The sequence below is a fragment of the Phaethon aethereus genome (genome assembly GCF_964289735.1).
Source record: "Phaethon aethereus genome assembly, chromosome: 8".
In the NCBI taxonomy this organism is placed as follows: Eukaryota; Metazoa; Chordata; class Aves; order Phaethontiformes; family Phaethontidae; genus Phaethon; species Phaethon aethereus.
The window spans coordinates 26082900-26106805 of record NC_138584.1 but is presented as its reverse complement, the minus strand read 5'-3'; the positions used below and the strand labels follow the sequence as shown (position 1 = coordinate 26106805).

General features: G+C 42.5%; 1 protein-coding gene across 1 annotated transcript in view; it reads left to right on the top strand.

Annotated features, from left to right (window-relative positions):
• The window catches only part of TRABD2B (TraB domain containing 2B), a gene marked incomplete at its 3' end in the record, with an annotated part of 293204 nt that overhangs the window by 242889 nt on the left and 26409 nt on the right, over positions 1–23906 (top strand). Inside the window, exon 5 of the mRNA XM_082003217.1 lies at positions 4669–4759. Coding sequence (XP_081859343.1) covers positions 4669–4759 — 91 coding nt within the window. The remainder of the gene's footprint in view (positions 1–4668; positions 4760–23906) is intronic.

The window sequence follows — 23906 nt, the reverse complement described above, 5'->3', positions numbered from 1 at the left end:
CAGTGTGATTTATTCTTTCTTTCTTCCAGTGAAAAATGAAACCTTGGGGAGATAAGGAAATGCATTACGTGCATCTGCGTTCTGTAGTCCAAAGCACAGTTCTTAATTAAAAATAAAAAAGCAAACCAGGGACGAAAGGTGTTTGATTAATGTTAGCAACTCTGCTGTATAACGTGTTCCTCCAGTGTCTCCAGATCCTCTGTCTCAAAAAAACAAGACACGAGTGAAAGGAGAATAATCTTGGCCTCATGAAATTTAGGGAAGAAACACCCCCAAAGTACAGTGAGCCATGGTAGCCACTCCACTGCATTTGTGTTCAAACTACAAAATGACTTTGTGTTTAGCACTAGGTCTTGTCCTCAAGCAAATCCCATGAGTGTCTCCTTATCCTTAGAGGGTAGAAGGACTGCATCCACTTTTTTTTTTTTTTTTTTTTTTTTTAAAAAAACTTTATCTTAACCTGTTAGGAGAGGCTGTACTGTGTCTCCATGCCAGAGTACAGACTTTCACTTCAAGTCCTTATCTAGAAAATCTTTTATGTCTGTTTCCTCTCCTCTTCCCATACTTGCATGGATTTCCCAAGGTAGTTGGCGTTCTGACCTCTTGGATCCAGTTTTCATCAGCTGTGAAGGTAAATTTGGTTAGTACTGAAGGACTAGTTTATTCAGGTTTAGACTGGAGAATGAATAGTGATGGAGAAGCAAGAACATTCCTGATATGTTTCTAGATGCACTAACTTTTCAATAGTTATACTTTCTTTATTTTTTTAAATGAAAATTTCCAGGCCAGGCAGAGAAATTTTTAGGTGTTTTTAGCAGAAGAAGCATATACACAGGCATAGAGAGAGAGAGTTCATTCTTTTATATCTATAAACAAAAATCCACTGATGTTATAAAAAATTTGGCAAGTATTGCATATTTTGTTTGCACGTATGGGCAGCTAGAGACAGGGATTTGATGTTTTTCACTGATGCTGAGCTTAATTGTCTCTAATACACAGGTTAAATTGGTTTTCATTACCTGCCATAAGCTGTGAAGAGCATTACATTGTTGTCAATATCTAAGAAGTGAATGCTTATCTCAAGTTGTACGTGACCACAGAGAGTCATTTTATGGAAGAAATTTCTCATATAGAAAATCTTCCTGGATTTTAAAACTGGGAAGAATAGTTGTGGTGGACTTAGCAGCAGGAGGCAAGCCAAGACACAGCAATGACATGAGGGTGTCTTCATGTTTCACTTTACCCACCTGCAGTGGACCTTTCAAGTGCCACCTTTTTCTTCAAGCCTTCCTCTTCTACATATCTCTGATCCTGAGGAGCTCGTTGCCATGGGATACCATGGATCACTGTTGAGAAGATGTCTGTGTTGGGTGGGAAGGCTGCTGATCTGAGCATGCATATTTTCTGTTTTTCCATCACTGAGGAAGATCATGACTGCAAGTTGCTTGTAGTGTGCTGAATGAGATAATGAGTTGGCCACACAGCATTACTGTGACATAAAATAAACAGACAGATAAAAACCCAATCACAATATGTGAATTCTGGCTGAGCAGAGAAGTTAAGACAAGTACAAGTCAGAGATGGTCCATATAGAAATCTTGCAATCGGGTGGAAAGGATGTATTAACAGTGCAAGCCGATGATGAGATGGGTTGTGATTTACCCGGATGTATGTGGGATAATGCAAACAGGAAAATTTTAAGCAGAGTCCAAAGGTAAAGCTTTTGCAAAGACCTGCTCATGCCATTTAGCTAGCAGTTGTTAAAGCTTCAGGTTCTGTTGATGTATGTGGAATGGAGAGCTATTTGGGGGTCAGCTTGAAGTTGCTTTTTGGTTGGGTGGGTTTTTTTTGTTTTTCTTCTCTTGGTTGAATTGGGGTATTGAAAATATTTTAGTATGTGTTGCATTGTGGACCTGAAATGAAATAACTATCTTCACATTGACATTTGCAATGAAGATGTTCATTTATTCAGGGATTTGGAGTTTGGTGCGGTTTTTCTAATGGAAGCTGGTATTCCTTCATTTTAGGAAAGGCAAAATTAAAGGAATAAGCCTTGTGCTTGTAGCAGAGGGTAAGGAGATTTCATGATACGCAAATGCAGTCCCTGGTGTCAGAAGAGGTTCTGGGGACATTGATTCCCCACGTGGGTGGGTTTTACCTTGGCAGGAACTTCCTCTGTTCCCTGTAATTGCAGTCCAAATCCGACACAAACTCTGGCTAGCTGGAGGACAGCTCCCAAGAAAAAGGGGTATGGCAGAGGACTGAACAACTCGGGGTGACATACCCTGCGGAAACAGACCTTGCCACACTTATGTTTTTCTGCCATTCTACACAGCAGATCACCAGTCCAACAAGCTAGCAGCTTTCATCATGGTCTCCACGCAGAGGACAGGAATGGGAAGTCCAAGAGGTATCACCTTTTGGTCTTCATCCATCACTTGAAGGGACTCGTGGGCTTTGCTGAGGAGCTGACAGTGTTGACAGTCCTACCATTTTGTGGATGAAGAATCAGAGCCGTTGCATAGTTTTTTTCCTGGGTTTAAAGCAGTTACAACTAGGTTCTTTTGTACTGTCATGATGTCAAAGATTTGCTGGATTTAGGACAATTGTTTACATTAAGAAATCTCCTGGCATTTAAGACTCTGGTTCAGGGAAAGTAGAGCATTGTACCATGGACTCAGAAAGCTCTCTGATTTTGACACCTTTGATTTTGGTTCTTCAGTGTCACTTTGCCAGTGACAGAATGGGGACCTTTGTTTGCCTTGGCCACTGCATAAAAAAACAGGATATGATCAAATCCAGTTAATCACTCACAAATGTCTCATTTCTTGAATCTCTGAGGGTGTGTAACACATTTTTGGGACTGCTTTCTGCTCCTTTGGCTTTTGTTATAAGTTAGTTAGGGGAAAATCAAATTTTGAGTTTTCTTAAAAGGAAGTGGAGGAATCCTGGAACACACTAGGGCTCTGCAAATGTACATTTAATCATTTAAAGAAATGTCTTTTGGCTAAAAGCTTTTACCAGTGCTTGCAAGTTGCACTGAAAGCCGTACGACTGCATCATTCCCACAACTGATGCAAATTAGCGCCCTTGTTGGCAATGTGAGCAGAGAGATGCAGGCTTAGTGAATGCTAGGAACTGAATTACTCTCAAATTCATAGCGACTTTCTAGAGTATGGGTGAAGTGTCCTAGGGGTGACCCTGCTGACGGTTATGCCAGCCCCTTATGCGGTGGCATGCATGGAGAGAGACTCAGGCATGTCCTGCCTACCTTGTTTTTTCTATGCAAAGCATTAGGCTCTGCTGTGGAGCCAGGTGGTTACAAATGTCTTCTGCAAACTCTTAACACTGTGCTTAAGGCAAGCGCACACTCCCCAAGCAGCAGCAAAACAAAGGAGTGCATTTTTACGCGTGGCACGTGGTGGAACTCCCTGCTGCAAGATGTCACAGGGCAAAAAGTACATGGAGGCAGATCCTTGAGCACATCCGTGGTGAATTGGTCTATTCAGAGCTGGCAGTGAGATGGGATGACCTGAGTGTAAATGGGGGTCACCCAGCCGTGCAGAGCTGGAAGCTAATGGGCATAATGGAGGAGGATTGTTCTGTCCTTTCTTAGTGTCATTCAGGTATATGTTTATATACATTTAACATTCACCACAGGCTACAGTTGGAGACAGGTTACTGGTCTACATGGATTTTAATAAACCTGTTAGTGGACTTCCTGCCTCTTTACTTTATATGGCTAACCCATCCTGAAAACAATGTGGGACTCTGACAATAAGTTGAAAGCTTTGGAGGGATTACACTGCCTTATTGAGTCTGTACCCAAAGCCCTTTGAGGGCTTCTATTGACTCCAGTGGGATTTGGTTCAGACCTCAAGAATATAGGACTCCCTTAAGTAAACTCTTTCAAGGTCCATACATGCTGCAATACTTATTGAGCTCTTTGTTCCTTCTGTGAATAGGAATGCGACCTTTACGCTTCTAGCAGAGCGCCCTGATTTACAGGACTAAATCTTCATGTTTTGGGAGAGATAAGGTTACCATCCCAGCTCCTCCCAACCCTGCTCTGCAGGTGGCAGACTGGTTGATGAAGCAGTTCCTGAATCACTGCCATTTTAGGTAGATAAGCACTGAGAATGCAGTATAGCAGCTTCAGAGCTTCTTCATAAGCAGATGTCTGTAAACGATGATGGGCAGGGTGGACATATGATGTTGTAAGTTGTTCCAATTCATGAGTCAAAGCCCTAGTAATATGCTTTTTGCTATTGCAGGGTCATTCTGATATCTGTGTCAGAAGTTTATTTGGTCCATGCACATACTAAAAATTACCGCAGTGGAAGATGAGACTAGCAACTCATCTAGGTTTTGTTTTATCCACCCAGTCCCTTGGCCATGTGAGAGGAGGGAGGGGTAGATAAGATGGGAGAAGACCGTATCAGGCTGTACGCTGTCTCTTCCTCTGGCCAGTGTCAAAGGCTGCAGTGGGCTACGTGGTGAATAGATGAGTCTGAATTACAACAAATTGTATAATGTGCCTTTCTTGCTTTTGGAGCTGGTCTAGCTTCTGGTAACCTTGCCTCCCAAACCTGTTGTTCCAATGGGACAAACTCAAGCAAGTGAGAGGAGCAGTTTGATTGACAGTACTATTTTCTACCTGTATTTTAGGTCACTTCCTGGGTAACAACACTGTGATTGATGTACTGAGACAAGCAGGATTTGAAGTGGAGCACACCCCTCCTGGACAACCAATTGGAAAGTAAGCAGCTGCCCACAGATTATTAATCACTTTCTCTCCTTTCTTGTTTCTCTCCCTTTTGCTGTGACTAAGCAAGATTATTGCATTAGTATAGGAGGTGGTTGAGGGGATGAGGAACCTCCCTTTCCCACCCAAGCTCCAGACAAAAAGTGCATTGTAAAGCATCTGTTGTGTGAGTTTGGAAACATATGGAGCCTCAGTGGCTATTTTTTTTCACTTGGGGAGATTATTCATATCACAGCTGCTTCACAATACCAGATCAGAAGTGCCACAGTTTCTTTCTGTTTTCAAGAAACATCTCATTCAGCTCATTTTCCCCCATAGCTGTTTTGTCTTTTTCTCTCCATGGGCTTTTAGTTGCTTCTCCGTTGCAGGGCAGTGGACTGCCACCAACTTAATTTTTCAGTCCTCTCTATCAGGCTGCTCTTCTTCAGGTGGAATTTCAGTTTTGTCCGAAGGACCAGACTTTGTGTAGCAGATGCACCTTGGAAAGTGTGGTGGGTAGGTAAAAAATGATTCAGTATTCCCTGAGCTTCTCTATCTATCTGATCAAGTAAAGCAGGCAAGAAGGGTTGATTACCAGGCTCTTGGCAATATTCGTTAGTATAAGATAAAATATGGCACGAAATTGTCTTCAGCTGGTGAAACTGACTTCCTTCCTCACCTAGACTTTTCTCCTTCCTAGCCATTCAGATGAGATCTCTGTCTAAAGATATGATAGAAAATAAAATGGGGAAGGATGGTGAAAGACCATCTAGCTTTGCAAAGTTAGCCTTTTCCCTGTCCTCTGCAGATAAAAATGGGCTGATATTGCTCTGTCATAGGATTGTTATCCTCATTAGGAGAAAGTGTTAGCAGCATGCTCTTGTCCCTGGTGGGCAGACATGACGTGGTCCAAATATGAGGTGAGTTTCAATATGAAGAATTAATCACAGGGCTAGTAGATCATATCTGAAAAAGCCATGTTTAATATAGTTGGAAAATCTGGCTGATCTAACCTTGCTTGTGAAACGTCCATAATGATTCATATAGAATATAATATGGCTCAACTGTACGTAAGTGTCTTTGACAGAGCATTTATCCTGAATGCTTCTTGGAATATGTCGAGCAATAAAAGCTCAGTCTTAAATAACAATGGGGAAAAGAGGAAGAAAAAGCTGTCAAACATAAGGAAGAGCATATATTCAGAGGAGGTTTAAGAAGCACTTTGGCAGAGAAAGAAAAGTCAACATGGTACGGGGAAGAACAGTAAACACTGTAGCTGACTGGAACTGGAAATTTTGGCTAAAATCAACAAAAATGCCTGTGTCTAAAAATACAGCAAAACAGAAAAAATAAGCAAACTGTACTGAAGCAGCTGAGGTGTACTGTTCCTAAGCTTCTGACAAAGAAACTTTCCTCTGGGGGAAGCAGGCACTTTCCTCAGCAATTTTGATTTAGTTGAAAGTATAATCTTCCCATGAAAAGTATTTCAACTGGAAATTGTGAAACTATTAGTTTATTGGCTGTTTGCAAGCCATTGAGAAGAAAGAAAGATACAGTTTTGTGAGAGATGTCCAAGAACAGTCTTTGCTCTTTATGGTCTTGGGATATGTCTATACACGTCATCACAGACTTGAAATAACATGATGGGGCAGGAAACTTGAAACAAAGCCACTGCTTAATGTTGACTTATTTGCAATATGGGGCACCTCTGTGTATGCATTCCCCTACCTTGGCAGCAGTGTCTCTTGTTCATGACGTCTTCCCTAAAATTGTCAGCCCCTGGGGGAAATGTACTTGAAAGGAAGTGGACTTGGACTCCTGCCTAAGATGATGCATTATGTCCTCAGTTGAATTATCCTACACTTGGTAGCTTCTGTTCCCAGCTCCAGACCAGAGCACTGGGCAGGTTGGTCCCTTTGTCTGGACTAGTAGCCTAATTCCAGTGGGGTCTGTTCTGAAGATTGAACATACAAAACTTTATTAAAGTTTCCACTGTTGTACATGAGTACTGGATTGAGTCGAGAGAAGGCATATGGTTGTACTCCATGAAGATTAGATGCTCTGTATGTTTTCCTATGGTCTGATGATCCAGGCAGATCAGCTGGTCTTACACAAGAATAGAGAAATAAAAATAAATGACATGGTGAAGAAATCCGGAGTTGCCACTCAACTGCATTAGTCAAGGTGCAAAAACAGTAGAAGATTACAGAAAGTTTAAATAAAGAGAATTTAAATATATTCACAGGAAACAGCTTGCTGCCTTTAGGAAAAAAAGAGACTCCCAGACCTGCACATCAGGGACTGTATTTTCGTTGTTCCATAGCTGGGGCTGTAGCCATCTGAAGTGCTTGGGGCCCCCCCTTAGAAATGAGGAGGCTGCTACAAACCATTTTGTCTCTCTTTTTTAGAATAGCTTGTGTTCTATGATTTCTGGGCAAGCTGCAAAAGACACTCTAGTCAAACACAGTTATGACAAAAGTTGACAGCATATTCAGAAAGCACAGCCAGTTAATTGTTGTGATGCTTGGATTATGTTGCTGTAATTGAGAGTCTTAAGGAACCTTGCATTTTTGCCTACTGTTGGTTTTTTGCTCTCCTCTTTCCTTTTTAAATGATGAAACAAAAACATTTGAAAACAGTTAGAAAGGCCCAGAAGAGGAACCGTTTCAGGATAGTGGCTATACTAACCACATGTATACTTAGAATAATTGAGCAGAAGCTCAACAGATTTTGAGCTGCTTGCACATAGAAATTGTTTTATGGACTGTAGAGGGGCAGGTGTTTTCAACTTTATTCTTGTGGAGCCATACATGAAATAAGAGGTATTTCTCTTCTCTGCTGAAACCCAAAAGAGACATTTCTGCTTTACTTCCGAATAAGTTGTGTGAGGGAGTCAAGCCCACTGCATTGTATTCTGGCACTGACAATTGAAAAACTGGATAGTGTTCAGGGAAGATCAGCTGGACTCTAATGTAGAGATTGGTGGGGGTGGACAGCCAATGAAAAAAATGCAAGGGTTGGAAAAAACTGAAGCAGCTGCATGCTTATGTTTTGGCCGAGGGAATTCAAAAAAGGATTGTTGTGAACGGATTGTGCCCAGAAAGACAAAGAAATTTGAGCTGGCACGTAGGGACATTTGGAGGTAGATCGTATTGAAACTAACGGTGGTTTTGGCTGAATATCAATGATTTCTTGACGGTAATTGGCAGGACAGTCTTTCTCAGATTAAGTCAGAAGCCCCATTATTTGAAACGATGAAAGTAACTTTAGCAAAGCAGTCCTGCTACATCCTGCTTACTACCAGTGCTGCCTTGCCAAAAAAGCAAATACTATTTTTCTTTAATATCTCTATTCCTAGAACAGTATTCTTAATATTAGTATTAATATCATCATCATTATTGAAATGATTAGTAGCCTGATCTTTATTGTACAATAATAATGAAGCAGTGGTACCATAGATAGGTGGGATAGACTAGTATGGTGTTTAAGCTCTGCCATCCATTTCAGTTTCAGAAAGGACAAAAGAATGCCTTTTTAGAAAATAACCAGTTCTGTTCCTGTGTATCAGAAAAGCCTTGGGAAGACTGACACAGGACAAAGACCAAATCTGTTTATGCTTTCATTTACATACAGGCTGGGTAAAGCCAGAAGATTGTTGGCTTCCTCTGTCCAAAATGCTAAGCTTTCTGGTTGTGAAATGGCTGCTATTTAAGCCAACCACAATGAATACCTGGAGTCTCACATTTCTGTTGTATAGTGACAAGCACGAATTTTAGCCAAGTTCTCCCTTTCTTCAGGTACTGGGGAAAAGTAAAGTGAGACCTTAGAATCATAGAATAGAATCATAGAATCTTTGGGTTGGAAGGGACCTTTAAAGGTCATCTAGTCCAACCCCCCTGCAATGAGCAGGGACAGCTTCAGCTAGATCAGGTTGCTCAGAGCCCCATCCAATCTGACCTTGAATGTTTCCAGGGATGGGGCATCTACCACCTCTCTGGGCAACCTGGGCCAGGGTTTCACCACCCTCATTGTGAAAAATTTCTTCCTTATATCTAGTCTAAATCTGCCCTCTTTTAGTTTAAAACCATTACCCCTTGTCCTATCACTACAAGCCGACAGGCTAAAAAGTCTGTCCCCATCTTTCTTCCAAGCCCCGTTAAGCACTGGCAGGCTGCAATAAGATCTCCCTGGAGCCTTCTCTTCTCCAAGCTCAACAACCCCAACTCTCTCAGCCAGTCCTCACAGAAGAGGTGCTCCATCCTGCTGATCATTTTTGTGGCCTCCTCTGGACCCTCTCCAACAGGTCCATGTCTTTCCTGTGCTGAGAGCTCCAGAGCTGGACACAGCACTGCAGGTGGGGTCTCACCAGAGCGGAGTAGAGAGGCAGAATCCCCTCCCTCGACCTGCTGGCCACGCTTCTTTGATGGCTCCAGAATCAATGAAATGGCAAAGAAAAGTTCATATAAAGTACATTTAGGTGGTGTGGAACTATTTGGGATCTCAAACTGACTGGATTTCTGAAACCCTCTAGCTCCCATTGATCTGCCTGGTGGCTCAGTGTTGACCTTCCTGAGCCTGTTCTAGAATCCCAGAAGCTGACTATTGAAAACTTCTTTAAAGCTTGATCCCTTTCTGTAAAAGAAACCCTCTTGTACTCGGCATGCAGAACAATGACGTAAACAGTTGAGAACTTATCCTCACGTTGGCTTCATTTGTTTATTTTGTTGCCTGAGGGAAAGTGTCCTGAATCTGTTTGCCTGACAACCTTCAGCAGCATTCGTATTTGCTTCTTATTTTGCTGGCTGTCCTCCTTGTCCCCAAATAAAGGCACTGGAAAATGAATGGCTGAATCAGTATCTCATTGCTTTGCCCTGAGATAAGAAAGACAACATTTTTTGGTGGGGTTTCTGCCAACTGGCTGTCCCTGCCCGTTCTCTGTCTTCAGAAAGCAGAGCTGCATACTTGGGGTGGGGAGAGATGAGGAGGTGGAAGAAAGTTTCCCTCAGATGGATTCCAGTGACTTGAGCAGATAAAGGGCCACAGCTGCTTCACATTTAATTGGAAACAGTCAAATTGCAAGATCAATTCCGGAAGCACCTGTGTCCGTGATGACTCTATTGTTACTGGATTCTCAGAATCGGCTCTGACCTTCTGCCACACGCCAAGCCCTGATGTACTGCACACAGTTCTCTCGGCCAGAAAAACATGCAGCAGTGCTCATTTCCATCAGACTGCTCTTTCTGATATTATGCTCAATGCTACCTTCTTTCAGAATGGGAGAATTCAGGACAAGCTGTTATTTTTGCCTATCTGAGAGTTTATTGTAAACTCTCAGAGCTCTGCTGTAGAAATTAATTAGCCTTCCTCCTTACGTTGACAGTTCCTGGCCCAGTCAAAGCAACGCATCTTTGCTGTAGCTTATTCCTTTCCTTCCTTCTGAAGCAAAGAGCTTGCTCCTTCACCTTTTCATATAGCATCCTAGAGGTGTGACCCTGGCTGTCCTACTCAGCATTGTCTCAGGGTGGAAGTTTTTGCTCCGCTATGAATGCTTTCCTCTTCCCTATGGGATGAAAGCACACCCGACCCACACAGTGATGCAGCCATTTCACTCTATCAGGATCCCTAACCTTCATGAGGTGATATGCAGAGATGGGAAAATGTTTTCCATAACATCTCCACAGCCCCAAATTGGTAAAAGCGCCAGTTCAATAGATAACATCCCAGAAACTTATGGATGCCATCAGAGCCCTCGGGAGTCTCCCAGTAGTTGCCAAGTTCCTTGGGATGCCCAGACAACTCTGGCTTTCTGGTGCCAGCCTGGCAGGGTTACTCCACTCTACTTAGCTGTTAATGTTTGGGATGTGTTTGGGAGAATGTTAAAGTTGTAGTGAGAGAAGTTAAATTTCATTTGGAAAAGAGACAAGTACAAAAAAAATTATGGGAGCTGTGACACTTTCATTGGAAACAACTGAGTTAATTGAGAGAAAAAAAGAAGAGCTGGGGAGGCGTTAGCCCATTCTAGATCCCATCTCTTCCGAGACAGGGAAAAATGCTCACTTTTTTTTTTTCTGTGGGTAGAATAATCTCTCCATTGGGATGCTGTAGTTCTTAATCCTATTGTAAACCTTTGGATCTTTCACTTGATCTGAGCCTGAAGATCATACTCCCTTCATGAGCTTCCTTCCCTCAGAAGAAAAGCAAACCCATTATTTAGGGGGGTTTCTCTGACAGCATAATTTGCAGTAAGAGGTGTATAGGGATTAAATGGGGTTCATCTGCATGCATTGGCAAATTTATTGCCTCATCTAACATTGCAGGATATGACTACTTAATGCTTAAAATATTTGGTCATGAAAACATGCACATTACATTTTCAAGGGATTCCCATATGCCTTTATAACATCCTTCTTTGCAATTTATTTGACTTTGTGTCTATAATTACCTTGCAGCCACAAAGTCTGAGGTAGTCAAAGTAACTCTTAGGGGGAAAGAAATTGAAGAAAATCTCCAAGATATGGTAGAGAAGCAAAGTCAACTTACAGGTTCTCAGCCATAGAAACTTAATTATCCTGTCACTTCCTGAGCAACACATTACCTATGGCCAGTGCACCTGCAGGTTCTTTGGCCACCTTTAAACACCGAACACCTTCTGAAAGAGTGGAATTTAGCAACTTGCTACAAAAAGGTCTGGGAAAGAGCAAGATAATTCATGGTGTTGGTGAAAGAATACGGAACAAAACTTCTCAGGAATTTTGTGCTTGACTAATTCTCCCAGTGGGGCATTCCCTTTTCTCTGTAATCAGATTTTATCCTTGGCAAAATTTCTAGTTTCTTTTGAAAAAATTGTTGCATATTCCATATAATTTTGTTCCTTGGGAACTTTTACACAGGGCCACTGGGGAACCTGGGCTTGCTTCTTTTTGCTCAAGGGCAGCTTGCTCACTGAGCTGTCCTGAAGCCAGTGCTAAGGTTTCTAGGTTTTTTTGCTGTTCTGCAGCCCATCAGTTTTAGGAGATCTGTATCTCATACTCCATAAACTATCTAATACTCAACTTACAGAGCCTTGGAGATTTCAAAAGTTCAGAGCTAGGTCTTACTTTATTTCCTAGCTAAATTTTGGTGTTCTTGTTTCCACAGAAGCAGCTGATTTTTTTTATTCTCTTTCTGCTTCCAGCTAACTCTAATGCAGATCTTTTCACCTAAGGTCATTAGTATAAGATGAAATTTCTGGTCTATAGTTACTAGAGATTAAGCTGATCCAAACTGCACTAAGTCAACAAGGCTTCCATCAGTGCCAGTATCTTTTAGAGGTTATCGTTAATATGAGATTGTGGCTGATTCTCTCCTGTCTTTGGTTGTGAGGAGCCATGAAGGAATTGGGAGAAAACTAAGAGTATGTTCACACAGTTGTGCAGATGCCTTCTATAGTCAGTGTAAAAAGACTGGCTTTTCCAGAGGACTGCTCATGGGTGTCTTAGACAGCTGGCCCAACTTGCTTGCAGTAGGTGTCTGGCTAGTTTTAGACTGATCATTTTGAGACATGAATTCCCCTCCTATTTGGAGGACTTGGGCCCCATGTTCAAGTTGGACAGTGTCACTAGACTCATTTAAGCCTTTGGAAAAATTGCACCATCCCCTCTCCAGTGTTATATTGAAACAGTGAGATTGTGTAAGTTTTGTGTTTGTGTATTCAGCCTGCACTTGTCTTGTGGAGATGGGGGATGGCCTCCATCCCAAGTGATATCAATCTGGACTGAAGTGCAGCTGCACTTTGTAACAGCTCAAGGGGCACAAGGGTATCAAGTGGTATTGTGTGGTTTGAAAGATGTCATTTATCTAAGGAAGTTTGTGGTCTGTTTGCTGTCACTCTGTCTTTGCAGCGCCGACTTCCCTTACCTTCACTATCATGTTGTCAGGCAAAGAGACCTCACACGTTAGGGCACTGATAGCTTTTCCACTTCCAGAGCTGACTTCTTTTCCTTCAGCAAGAGGTCTGTGGGTTGTGTTGCAGTCAATAGAGCCGCTTGATTCAGCATGAGTGTAATTGCTAGTAGTTTTGCTTGCAGAGAGCTCTTTAACATGCACAAGTTCCTAAAAAAGGAACAGAAAAATAGGAGTCAATGACTTTTTTTCATTGACACTTTCACTTAAAATTCCTTCAAGAATTGTGCCTTAGAAGAAAGCAGTTGGGAATACAGTTTTCTACATAGGAATACACTGACAAGTACATTTTCCATCTTTCATCAGTGATCAGGTGTTCATAGGGACATTCTTCACAATTTAAATGGGGTTAGAAGCCCTCCAAAACAACATTGTGTGACTGGTGGCATGGCCAAATGACTCCCTGTGCATGGATCTTGTTGTGGCAAGCTGTAAAAACTACTGAAACCTTTCTGAATTGCCCCCACAAGTAGAAGGTCACTCTAATGTACATATGCGATGTGATCTTGTGCCATTGCTTGCCCTCTCCAGCACAAAGTTTAACAACTCATGATATCCCAGCCAAGCAAGGTGGCTTCACACCGACCACAACCCAGCTTTGGGTCTGAAATGACTGTGTGGGTGTCCCTGTAGGAGAACCATTGTTGAGGGTGAGACTGACAAGCAGGTATATCAGCTGCTCCTCCTAGTCATGTGCCAGTAGTAGGAGCAAGAATGCCAAAAAAAGAAGTAAGTTCTTACAACAGGACTAGTAAATTAAGAATGGTGAAAATATGAAGCACTTGTCACAGTAAATAACTTAGAAGCTTGAATGCAATTTCATGTCATAATCATTGAATCATTTTTATGAGAAGTCAAAGTAAATTCCTATGTAATCTGTAAAGTATGTAAAGACTTTGATTCATCCAGTAAATCACGTGTTGGGAATACTGTACCCAGCTCCAGATCAGATATACTTCAGAGAAGCTTTAAGATTTTAAAACCCTTCCACAAGCTAAACAGATCTCCAGAACCTTTGGAGGTTCACCCTTGTCTGGAGCTCATGCTCCATGCAAGTGAACATCATGCCAATATGTTTCCATTTCCTGGGGATTAAACTGCTATGTTTGATGACTCATGACTTCCCAAGAAAGCAACTCAGTCACTCACTCTGTCTGCAAGCAGCCTCTGGTGTCTCAGAGGACATGTCTTCTCTTACACAGTGATTCATTATTTCAGAGCAGAGGATCAGCTCTCTTCCCCGCCCCCCCCAGTTAATTAATAAAACAAATTTCTATTAGTGGGTGTTGAAAGACTTTGGCTTTCCACCTACACTCCCAAATGCTCCGCATTCCAGAGAGAATGAAAAATGGACCTGTGAATAGAAACAGGAGAGAAGAAAACTGGATCAGATGCTGTATATGGATATACACACAGTGGCTGTCAGTTGGTATGATGGAAGAATATCCTGAATTAAGACAATTTCCTGCAATCATGATTGCTAAAAATACACTACTTCAGTAATCCAAGTTCAGAACTAATACATGCAAATTTAGAAAGAAAAGTCTGACAAAGACTGAATTATCTGTTTGCGCCTCCACCTTGACCTCTTGTTCAGGCAGATGGCCACATGGACAAAAGTTCTTCTGCTTATGAAAATTGGATCCTTTGCCACTGTCACAGACCTCTGAGACTCCAGCTGATCAGGAGAAGCGCTTGCAGAACTCACCCTGTTGTGATTGCTGTGGACCTGGCTATGTCCATTTGCCTGCCTCATCTGTAGTCCCACCATAGAACAGAATTTTTCATCAGCACCAAGAATTAGCCTAAATTTACATCCAGTATGATCATAGCTCCTGTCGACTTCAGCAAGAAGACAGTTGGTCCCACAGGGGACCAGAGATGACAGAAGGACTACATTTGGGGTACTTCCCTTTTTACTGCTGTATGGGACATCAGACCAGCTCACAGCTCTGCAGGGCCGTGCTCTGCAGCTTGCAGAGGAAGAGTCACCTAATTTGGTGCTCTTGTTTATGGGTAAAAGCACACTGAAGCCTTTCTCCATTGACTCCCAAGTGTCAAGTCAGGGATACTAAGATTTTCCTGCTAACCTCCAGCAACCCAGCAGCAAAGTCGTAGACAGGCTCCGAGTGCTTTGGTATCCAGTGTTCTGTCTGGGCACTAGATGTGAATCTCCTGTCATCTGACCCCAGCTTCGCATTTCCAAATTACTCTTGCAAAAATAAAAGCAGTCACAGAAATACCTCTGTCGAGACAGCACATCCCTGTTTATGTTTGAACGGCTGATACGAATCTGGAGTCCCCAGCGATCAAAGTGCATATTCAGAGAGATGAGCCCCATGTTGTGTTTGAAGTGAGTGCAGCACTTTGAAACAAGGATGAAGCAGGAATAAATCAGGATGAAGGATGTGGGGCATTAACTACTTTACATGAAATCCCTGCTGGAAAGATGTGGCCAGTGTTCCAAAGTTTTCCTTGGAGGATCCTCGGAAGTTGCATACCAGCCTATTTGTGGAAAGCTAAACAGTTCCCTATTGTCCTTGATGTGAAACGCTTCCCAGATAAACACTTTCCCCCTCCATTGAAGAAAAATGATACAGCCTTTCCAGAGCTCGGACACGGAGGACTGTACTGGGCTGCTGCTCAGCCTCTGAAAAGCTGCTGGTTTCTGTTGGCATTAGGTTTTGCTAAAGGCTATAGTTCATATATATGCCATCATCATTAAGGAAAGGCTAAGTTATTGGGTGAGACTGGGATAATCTTCAAGGGTTTAATAATGTTGTGTGCCCACATCTTTCCATCTCTGGGTTCGTTATACCCCTGGAATGTAAATCCCAATCCACAATGGTTAAACAAGGTTCACATGGATCTCAAATACTTCTGTGTTGTTGTCTCCTCTTGATTTCTGAAGGAGAAGTAAAACATTGCTAACTGAAATAAACTCACATGGTTCTCTACAAGGAGAGCAGTAAACCTCTGCTGCTGTAGTGGGTTTAGTTGTAGCACTTGCGGCATTTTAAGTCATTTTAAGGAATTACTCCTAGCACCTACAGAGTCAAGGCATCATATTCCAGGACAAGGAGGATCCAGAAGTGCCTGCATGAACTTTAGAGAGAAAAAGCTGATTTCTGAAGTCAGCAGTGCTAAGAATCAAGGCTGTCTAACACCCAGGTAATACTGGTGGTGGTTTGGTCCAGGTCAGCACGTGCCTCTTCTTCTGCTCCTATCCTGGCTGATGCAGATCTGAAGGACCTTGTTGTGTCCTCATCTCTGACTTCAGTTTGGGCACATATGGGCTGCAGACCTCTTCCCAGGAGCAGCGGGACATTCCACTCCACCTACAGTCAGTGGATGCAATAGATGCAGGGATTGGCTTTCTTCCACCACTTTGTCGAAGCAAACCTTGCTTTGTATTTGTGACAAAAGAATCATCTTTCTTCCCCTACAGGCATGTGATTTCTTGCTCATGTTAAATGAGAATTTTTCACGTGTATCAAGCTCATACGTAAACTAGGTTTTTGGCGGAAATGAAACTGGGAAGTGCAGCTTTCATTGACATTTAGCAGGCATCGAGGTTTTAAATCCCTAAGGCAATTTGGAAAACATCCACCCCAAGGAGAAAGGACATGACTTGAAAGAAAGCAGAGTTAACAGGGAGTTTGTTTGTTTGTTTTACAAATGCAGCCATGAATTTAGGGCAATTTCTATGTATTCAAACATTCATACTGATAGCAATCATTGCTGAATGGTCAGCAAGTCCCACTCAAATCAGTGAAAGGTGGCAAATGAAATGCACAGGCAACCAGAAGTGTTTTAAACGAGATGATGGAGCAGGAGACTGATTTTATTTTCCTCTTCTTTCACTATTGGGTTGCACTGTCTCGCTTTCCTCCCTTTTTACCTCCCCTGCCTTTCCAAGAAACCCCTGGTCAATCTGTGAACAACAGACCCCATGAGATCGAGGGGTCCTGTGGGTTTTCTAATCATTGGAGTCTGGTATGTGGGAAAGGACTGAGCTCATGCCTGGGCCTTTTCTCCCTGAGCCTGCCTCCTTCCTGCTTACTGCCCCATGAACATGGACATACACCTCTGTTTGCTCTCGGTGCTACTCGGGGTAATGCAGTTACAGCTGGCTGTCAGAGGAAGCGTTACTGGAGGAGGCAGAGGGACAGACAGGCCTGTGTGCAGGGTGTCACCGTTTGCTTAAGCAATGGAGCTGGAAAGAGCATTGCTCGAGTAGCCTGTGCTTCTGTTCTGAATAAATATCTCTGCCTGGGCGGGCCCAGTGGGGCGGCCCCAAGCGCTTGGTCTCATTGCAGAGAGATGAGTCAGATAATCGTTCTGCAGTTTTAATTACAATACCTTAGACAGGCAGCATTTCAACTGCAGGAGGTGGCAGTTCTGTGGTCGGGCCCACGCTTATCTGTCCACGGTGCTTAGGTGACACCACCAGCACGGCATCTCTTAGTCTTTTCTGTATTTCTTCTCACTATCTTCACGCGAGGTAGGGCGTTGTCTCCATGGGTGGATGGAAAACTGCGGCGCAAAGGGGTTTTTAACTCCCTGAGGGAAACTATGACAGCGCAGCTAGTTTAGTGTTGGTTAAACTACTGACCAGTGGGCCATGGGGCGATGCCTCCCCTGTTGGGATTTGATGGGCCACACTCAGGCTGGGAGAGCTATGAAAGCACTGACAGTGCGGTGCTGCTCCGAATAACCACGAGACACATCTCGGCCACCACAGAGCATGACACAGAGGCCATCTGAGTCTCCTTCCCAGTGCCCGGTACTCACCCGCTCCTCTCACCACTTTCTTGTACAGGTGTTTCCTGTGCGGAGCTGCTTCCAGTGAAAGTAGAAGATGTGTACAGGCTTTCTGTTTCTGGGCTTAGTGTTGCCTGGTACTTGCCTGTCAGTCTCACGCTTGTGGTACAGAGACATCACCTATCCAGGATTGATCTTAGCTGCCAGGCAGACTGCAACAGCAGAAAAAAAAGTCAAGGGGTTTCTATGTCTTGACACCAACATAAATTCAGCTCTACTGTACAGACAGCATTACAGAAAATGGGGTTCCTCTGGGACCCTTTTGGCTAAGGCAGCATCCCTGACCTGTGCAATGAATCCAACACTTACAGTGGAAGGTCATCTGAGATGGAGAGGAGTCCTCACTTACTAAAAGATGAAGTTCCTTACAGGAGTACTAGCAAGGAATTGTATTATGTGGATTAAGTAGCAGTGGCAAAAGCTGAATAAAGGTTGCAAACATGGAAGTTGAACCCTTTGCTCCTCCAGATCCTTTGAAAATGAAGTATGTATTCCAGTGCAGGGCCACGGTGCAGAGATGACCTGATCCCATGAGGTTGGTATGAGGGTGCACTCTCTGTGGAAAAGACAGTTCACTTTAATAATATGTTAAAGAAACTCCAAAACCTTAAAGTACCGAATTATTCTGAGAATGGAAGAGTGCTCTTGAGATTAAAAAGCCCTCTGCTAGCAAACGTATATTGGCTTTTCTCTAGTTTGAGCTGGATTGCAGTACCACATCAGAAGTCCTAGTTTGGTCACTGTAAAAATGTTCCAGCATTGTGTAGTGATAAGAAGCTAATGTGACTGCTAGAACCTCTGCCAGATGCCAGGCATAGTTTTGATGAGTCTCCTATGTCTGTTATATTTGTGGTATTACATGCTTTTCAGTAGCTAGGCAGTGCAACAAATACTAGGCTGCGATACCCTCTCAAACAACTGGCACTTAGATAAAGCATTTCTAGGCAAAGAAACAAATAAATAAACACAGACTAAGAAAACACACATGCACATACAATGGAGGGAGGAGGCTTTCTAAATGACTTACTGTGCTCTGGGGAGCAGCAGAACAAGTGGGTTTCATTTTCCTGGTGTTTCACTTATTGCTGTGTGGGGTTCTCTTCGTGAGACAAGAGCTGGGCTTAATCGCTCATTTTGTGTATGTTTGTGTGTGTGTGTGTATAAACAGTTTATGTAGAAGTTGGGTCTGCTTAAGCTTGTGACAAGAGCTATTTATCATTCATGTTCACAAAGCACCCCCAGTGGGGTTTCAACCGCTGCCAATCCACAGCCTAATTTATTATTTTTCCATGACAAATTCAATCTGCAGAGATTACACAAAGAGCATTGGAGGCTGTTGATCTCTGTGGTCAAGAAAGCCCATTGGCCTCCTCCTTCTCCTGGGTCAGCAGAAAGCCCCTGGTAGCCATGCATGGACATTTCCCTCCTTTTCTTCCATTGGAAGATGATGGGCACCAGAATTGCTCCAGTGACCCATCACTCTTCTCTCCCTTTTCTCAGCAGAGGCTGTTAGTAGGGAACATAGGTGGACCTCCATGGCTCCTGGTGGCCAGTGCTAACCAGTTAAGTGCAGGAGGAAGGAAGCACTGCCTTTGTGCAGACCCTCCTCTTCCTCCTCCTGCATTTTTATCTGTGCTGGTAACTCCTTGGAGAAGGCGAACCTCCAAAGCTCCTTTGCAATGAGGGGGACTGAAAGGCTCTCACTTTTGTACGGTTGAATGCTGTGTCATCGTATCCTCAGGATACTCCAGCTGTATCTATCTGTCATCATCTCGTACCCTTTGCTTGTCAGCTTGCTGAGGTGGAGCTCTTTAATGTGCACGTAGTTTGTTTCTGGGACTCATAAACGTACCCCCAACAAAATAATAATAGACATTGCAATGAAGAAGAGATATTTTGTGGGGTTAGTGCAAGTTTTCCTGTTCGAATGGGGGAAGACCTGAGCCCTGTTGTTTGTAACTAGTCAGTGAGATTTGCTTGAGTTCATTAAAAATCAATCTTTCTTGTGGCCTCAGATGTCTCCTAGATATTCAAGCAGTATTTCAAGATCTAGTCTCATAGCTTTCAATTAACAATGAAAAAAAAGAACATAAAACCTTGTTTTCTTCCCTAAGGTTTCAGTAGCAATGTGCATGCTTCATTAATGAAGAATTTCAATGAAGGATGGATTTGTCAGACAGAAATAAGTATTTGATACAAGCAGTTTCATCAGCATGAGTTAATGTAGAGAGGGAACCCAGGTAAAACCAGGCTAGTACATAGAGAGACCGTATGTGAAGTCCATTAGCATTAGATTTGATAAAACAGCATTAGACATTAAAGCAAGTGGAGTTTGGAGGAAGAACTCTCTTGCCTTCATCATGTTTCAAGGGTTCTGTCCATTACCACGCAAAAAAAATGCCCCCAGACAGGCTGAAGTGTTGTCTGAATAGGGTTTCTGACAACTGTTTTGTTCTTTTCTTGGAAACACTCAGGCCCTGTGATAAAAACAATGCTGATGGGCTATAACAGTATTTTGGAGAAAGGCAGACTGGGTCTGTGTTCCTTTTTTTAGCTCAGCAGCCATCAATGGCTAAGCAGATCAGATGTTTTACAATGTCAGCTACAGAGAAGAAAAGTGGATTCAGTGTAAGAGAGATGTGGGATCTCTTGCAGGCATGATCTTCGTATGGCTCTTCGGTTCCACACTTCTTCCTGCTGCTCAGTTTAAGTGGTCCATGTCTCTCTCCTCCTTGTGATAGCAGCTAATTATGTGCCTACGTTATCTGTCGTCTTGAAATTGTAAGAGCCTGGACTGAACAAGGTACTTAAGGAAGACAAGTTGCCATGCTTGTAGACATTTGTGATCCACCAGGTACCTCGTCGCTGCCAGGGCCCAGCTGCAAGAGCATCCGAGGGAAGTGCAGGAACCAGCAGCAGGCACACATTGAATAATCTGCCCTTAGTTTAAGTCTGAAGTTAGTGAAAATGTTTGAGTCCCTCAAGCTAGGCATTTGGTACTTTGCTCAGCTGATGTCTCTGTAGAGGGATTATTTTTAAGATGTAATGGAAAATATGGACTCTTGCAGATGTTTCTGCTCTCCGGAGGATTCAGGAGAGAGGGACAACAATTCCCAAAGGAGACAATCTGGGAGCAGAATTCAATTTGGATTGTGAATGAGTAAGATGCAGGCAACAGTTGTGTGTTAATTAGCTGTAATTCTACTGAGAAATCAAAATCAAACAGCCAGCTTTGGGGTTTTTTTTGTCAGTCAAGTTCTTAATCATGAAACCTGTCTGGATAACAACTACTGGGGTGGAACAAATGCATCCTCACTTTCTTCTCTATGCTTAAACAGAGGTCAGGAGTGGTTTAGGAATAACAAGACATGAGATGAGAATAGTTTTGCAACTGAGTTTGCAAACCTGCCTTTACACATGGCTATACAGTTCAGTGTCCCAAAAGCTGATGATGGCTGGAGAGGAGCAGACAGCCATAAACATTGGGAGCTCCATTGACTCAAAATGGAAGTAGGAGAGAGGCAAATTTCAGTGAGTATTTCTAGTTTGGTTGTGGCAGCTGGAGGTGAAAGGATTTGTTCAGCCCTTGCCTTGCTTTCCAGTCTCTGGAGACTGAGATCATGACTGCTGAGATGAAATGGTAAGATTTGGTCACCACCGTCTTGTTTCTCAGACACTGCCCAAACCACCATAAATACACTGTAGAATCAGAACTGGCCCAAAACCTAAGCCCAAACCAAAACTTTGTAAATGTCACAATTAGACCTGAACTCAGGTGTTGCAGATTGGGCCAAACTGGATAAGGATTTCATGCTTTGCAGAACATGTTGAATGATGGAAGTTAATTTCCAGCACCTGAAAAATCTGCTGTGTATAATTAATATGATATCACCTCGAAGAAACACATAAAGACCGGAGAGATTATAAGGAGGAAACAGAGATTACATTGCCCAGTAATAAGTCCACCATTGTTCTTTATTAAAGCAATATGTATGTGTTTACTAAAAAGTTATTAAAAGAAAAGAGCAATGTATTTACTTTTGTTACTAATGGTTTTCAAGCAATAACAAAAACAAATGTGTGGAATAAAGCTTGAAAATACTGCAGTTCACTAAAAATGCAACCCTAAAATCTTCTTTTATGGTGTAATACCATCAGTTTAGATTCATCAGACAGCCTGTGTATTCTTGGCAAATTTGGACAGAAGTCAGAATTTCCACTCCAGAGGTTATGCTGGTACTCCAGCATTTGTTTCTGTCCAAAATCAGTGAGGAAAAGCAGAAATATTGAAAATTCATTGCAGTCAGCACTCAAAAATTTATTATAAGATTACAAAACATTTCAGTTAACATTATGTGGCACATCTTTCAGTGGTACATGAACATGTAGGAGTTGTAATTCGAATGTCAAGCCATTTCTCTCCTCTGTGAAGCAGACTTCCAGAATGAACCACATGTACCAGGACAGCTGCATAGCTACGTGCTTCCATGTTGAACCAGGATGCTCGAGCAGAAGAGAGACCGTCTTGAGCTATGGGATAGGTATTCTGCCCAAGGAGTTTTAAGTACAACTTCCGTAAGGCAATGAGGCACCAAAGGCAGCTGTATTATGAATATTTTGCTTAAACCAAACTATCCAGGCAGAAATAGCTTAGCACTAAATTGGTGTGGTGATAATAAGACAGCAAAGGTTTAGGGAATAGAGTCAGGGGTGAGACTTTGTGTGCCCCGAGCAGAGAAGGATCTTATTTGCTATTAATGTGGGAGATAGAAGCAAGACTGGAGGGTCGAACCATCATTCCTCTGTGGGCACAGCCTGTATTCTGAGGCTGGAGTATGCAAGCTTACACAGTTTACACTAAAGACGTGTGAACAAAGGATTATTCAGTTAAAGAATTGAACCATAAAGTTGAGAAGGGGAAATAAGTTCAGAGCAATCTGAAGTGAAACATTTTGAGGACATTTTTGAAGGCAGGGGGTGAGTTTTGTTGGGTTTTTGTCATTTTTATTTATTAGTTGGGGTTTTCTTTTTAATTGAGATCAATTTTTAAACAAAAAAAGGCTACTTTGTAGCATTTAAGTCTTTGAAAACAGAAGACTAAAAAAAACAAAAGCTTTGTTCAGAAAGTGCTGAAATGAAACATTTTGAGTTTTCTGAAATAAAAGAATTCATATGAAAATGTGGAAATGGCATGTTACGAATATTTCAGCTGTGTTCTCTTTTTTCAGCAAATTCAATGACTCAAGTTGTAGAAAGCTTGCATTTCTTTTCCTGTGCTCCAGATTTCATTACTTTCAATGAAATGGAGTAGATAACAAAAGTTTTACTCCTTATTTTGTAGTTTCTCAAACTGGGAAGGAAGATATCACCATCCATGGGAATATCTTGACCTTACAAGCTTTTCAGTTCATTTATGCACAGAGTCGAGGGTTTGCATATATATGTGTGTATACCGAGGACCAAATTCCCTTTCAAACTAAGGTCACAGGTCTTGAACAACAGTGGTTCTTCCCAGAGAAATACTCTGACATGGATTCTGAGTCCAGAGATACTATCCAAGTTTTGGGTGGACTGTAATCTAATTTAACTACTTAACGTAATTCAACTGCTCATGAGATGTAGTCGACTCTGAAAAAAACAATTTTGTTTCCAAATTCTGTTAAGAAATGGAAATGCTTTAGCTTCAGCGTACTAGCCTAAGGCAAGTGCATCCTACATAAAATAACCTCATTATAATTAAGCAAATCAGGTGAACGAATAATCAGGGATTGGACAGTAATTTATGGTGCTTACCTGAAGCAGCTCATCTGAGTTAGGTACGGGGACAATTAATTCTCTGATCGCTTCTTTGAAGTTACTCTCTTTGGCAGTAAAAAAAAAGGAGGAGATGAACTCCGTGGTGGTATACACTGGTGTCACCTGGTTATGTGAGAGACCACGGTCTAATTTCGTACTAGTCACTAGTGAGAGGCCCTATAAGCTATGCCAGGGTGGGTTAGGATTTCTGCCTGGTTTTCTGTTCTCCTTTTGTTTGCTGCTCTCCCAAGGGCTTTGAAAATCTGAGTTTCATCCTAGCGCGGAAGAGAAAAAGAAACGTAGAACTTCTTATGGGATAGGATGTTCTGGTGCCCATCTTGTGGGTGCGCATGACTGCGCGCTCTGAGAGATGCGTAAGGAAAAAAACAGCAAGAAGCAGATGTCTCTGTGGCCTGTGGCAAGGGGAGCAAGGATGCGTGTGAGGGACTGACAAATTCCTGCCTTGACAAAGACTCCCAAACTGGAATTCATGAGAATCCGTCTATAATAAAGTGCTCTTAACTCAGTGTCTGGCTGTAATCCGGATGCATCCCAGGAATGGTGGCACAAGGATAAAGCTGCCACATCACACATTCCTTGC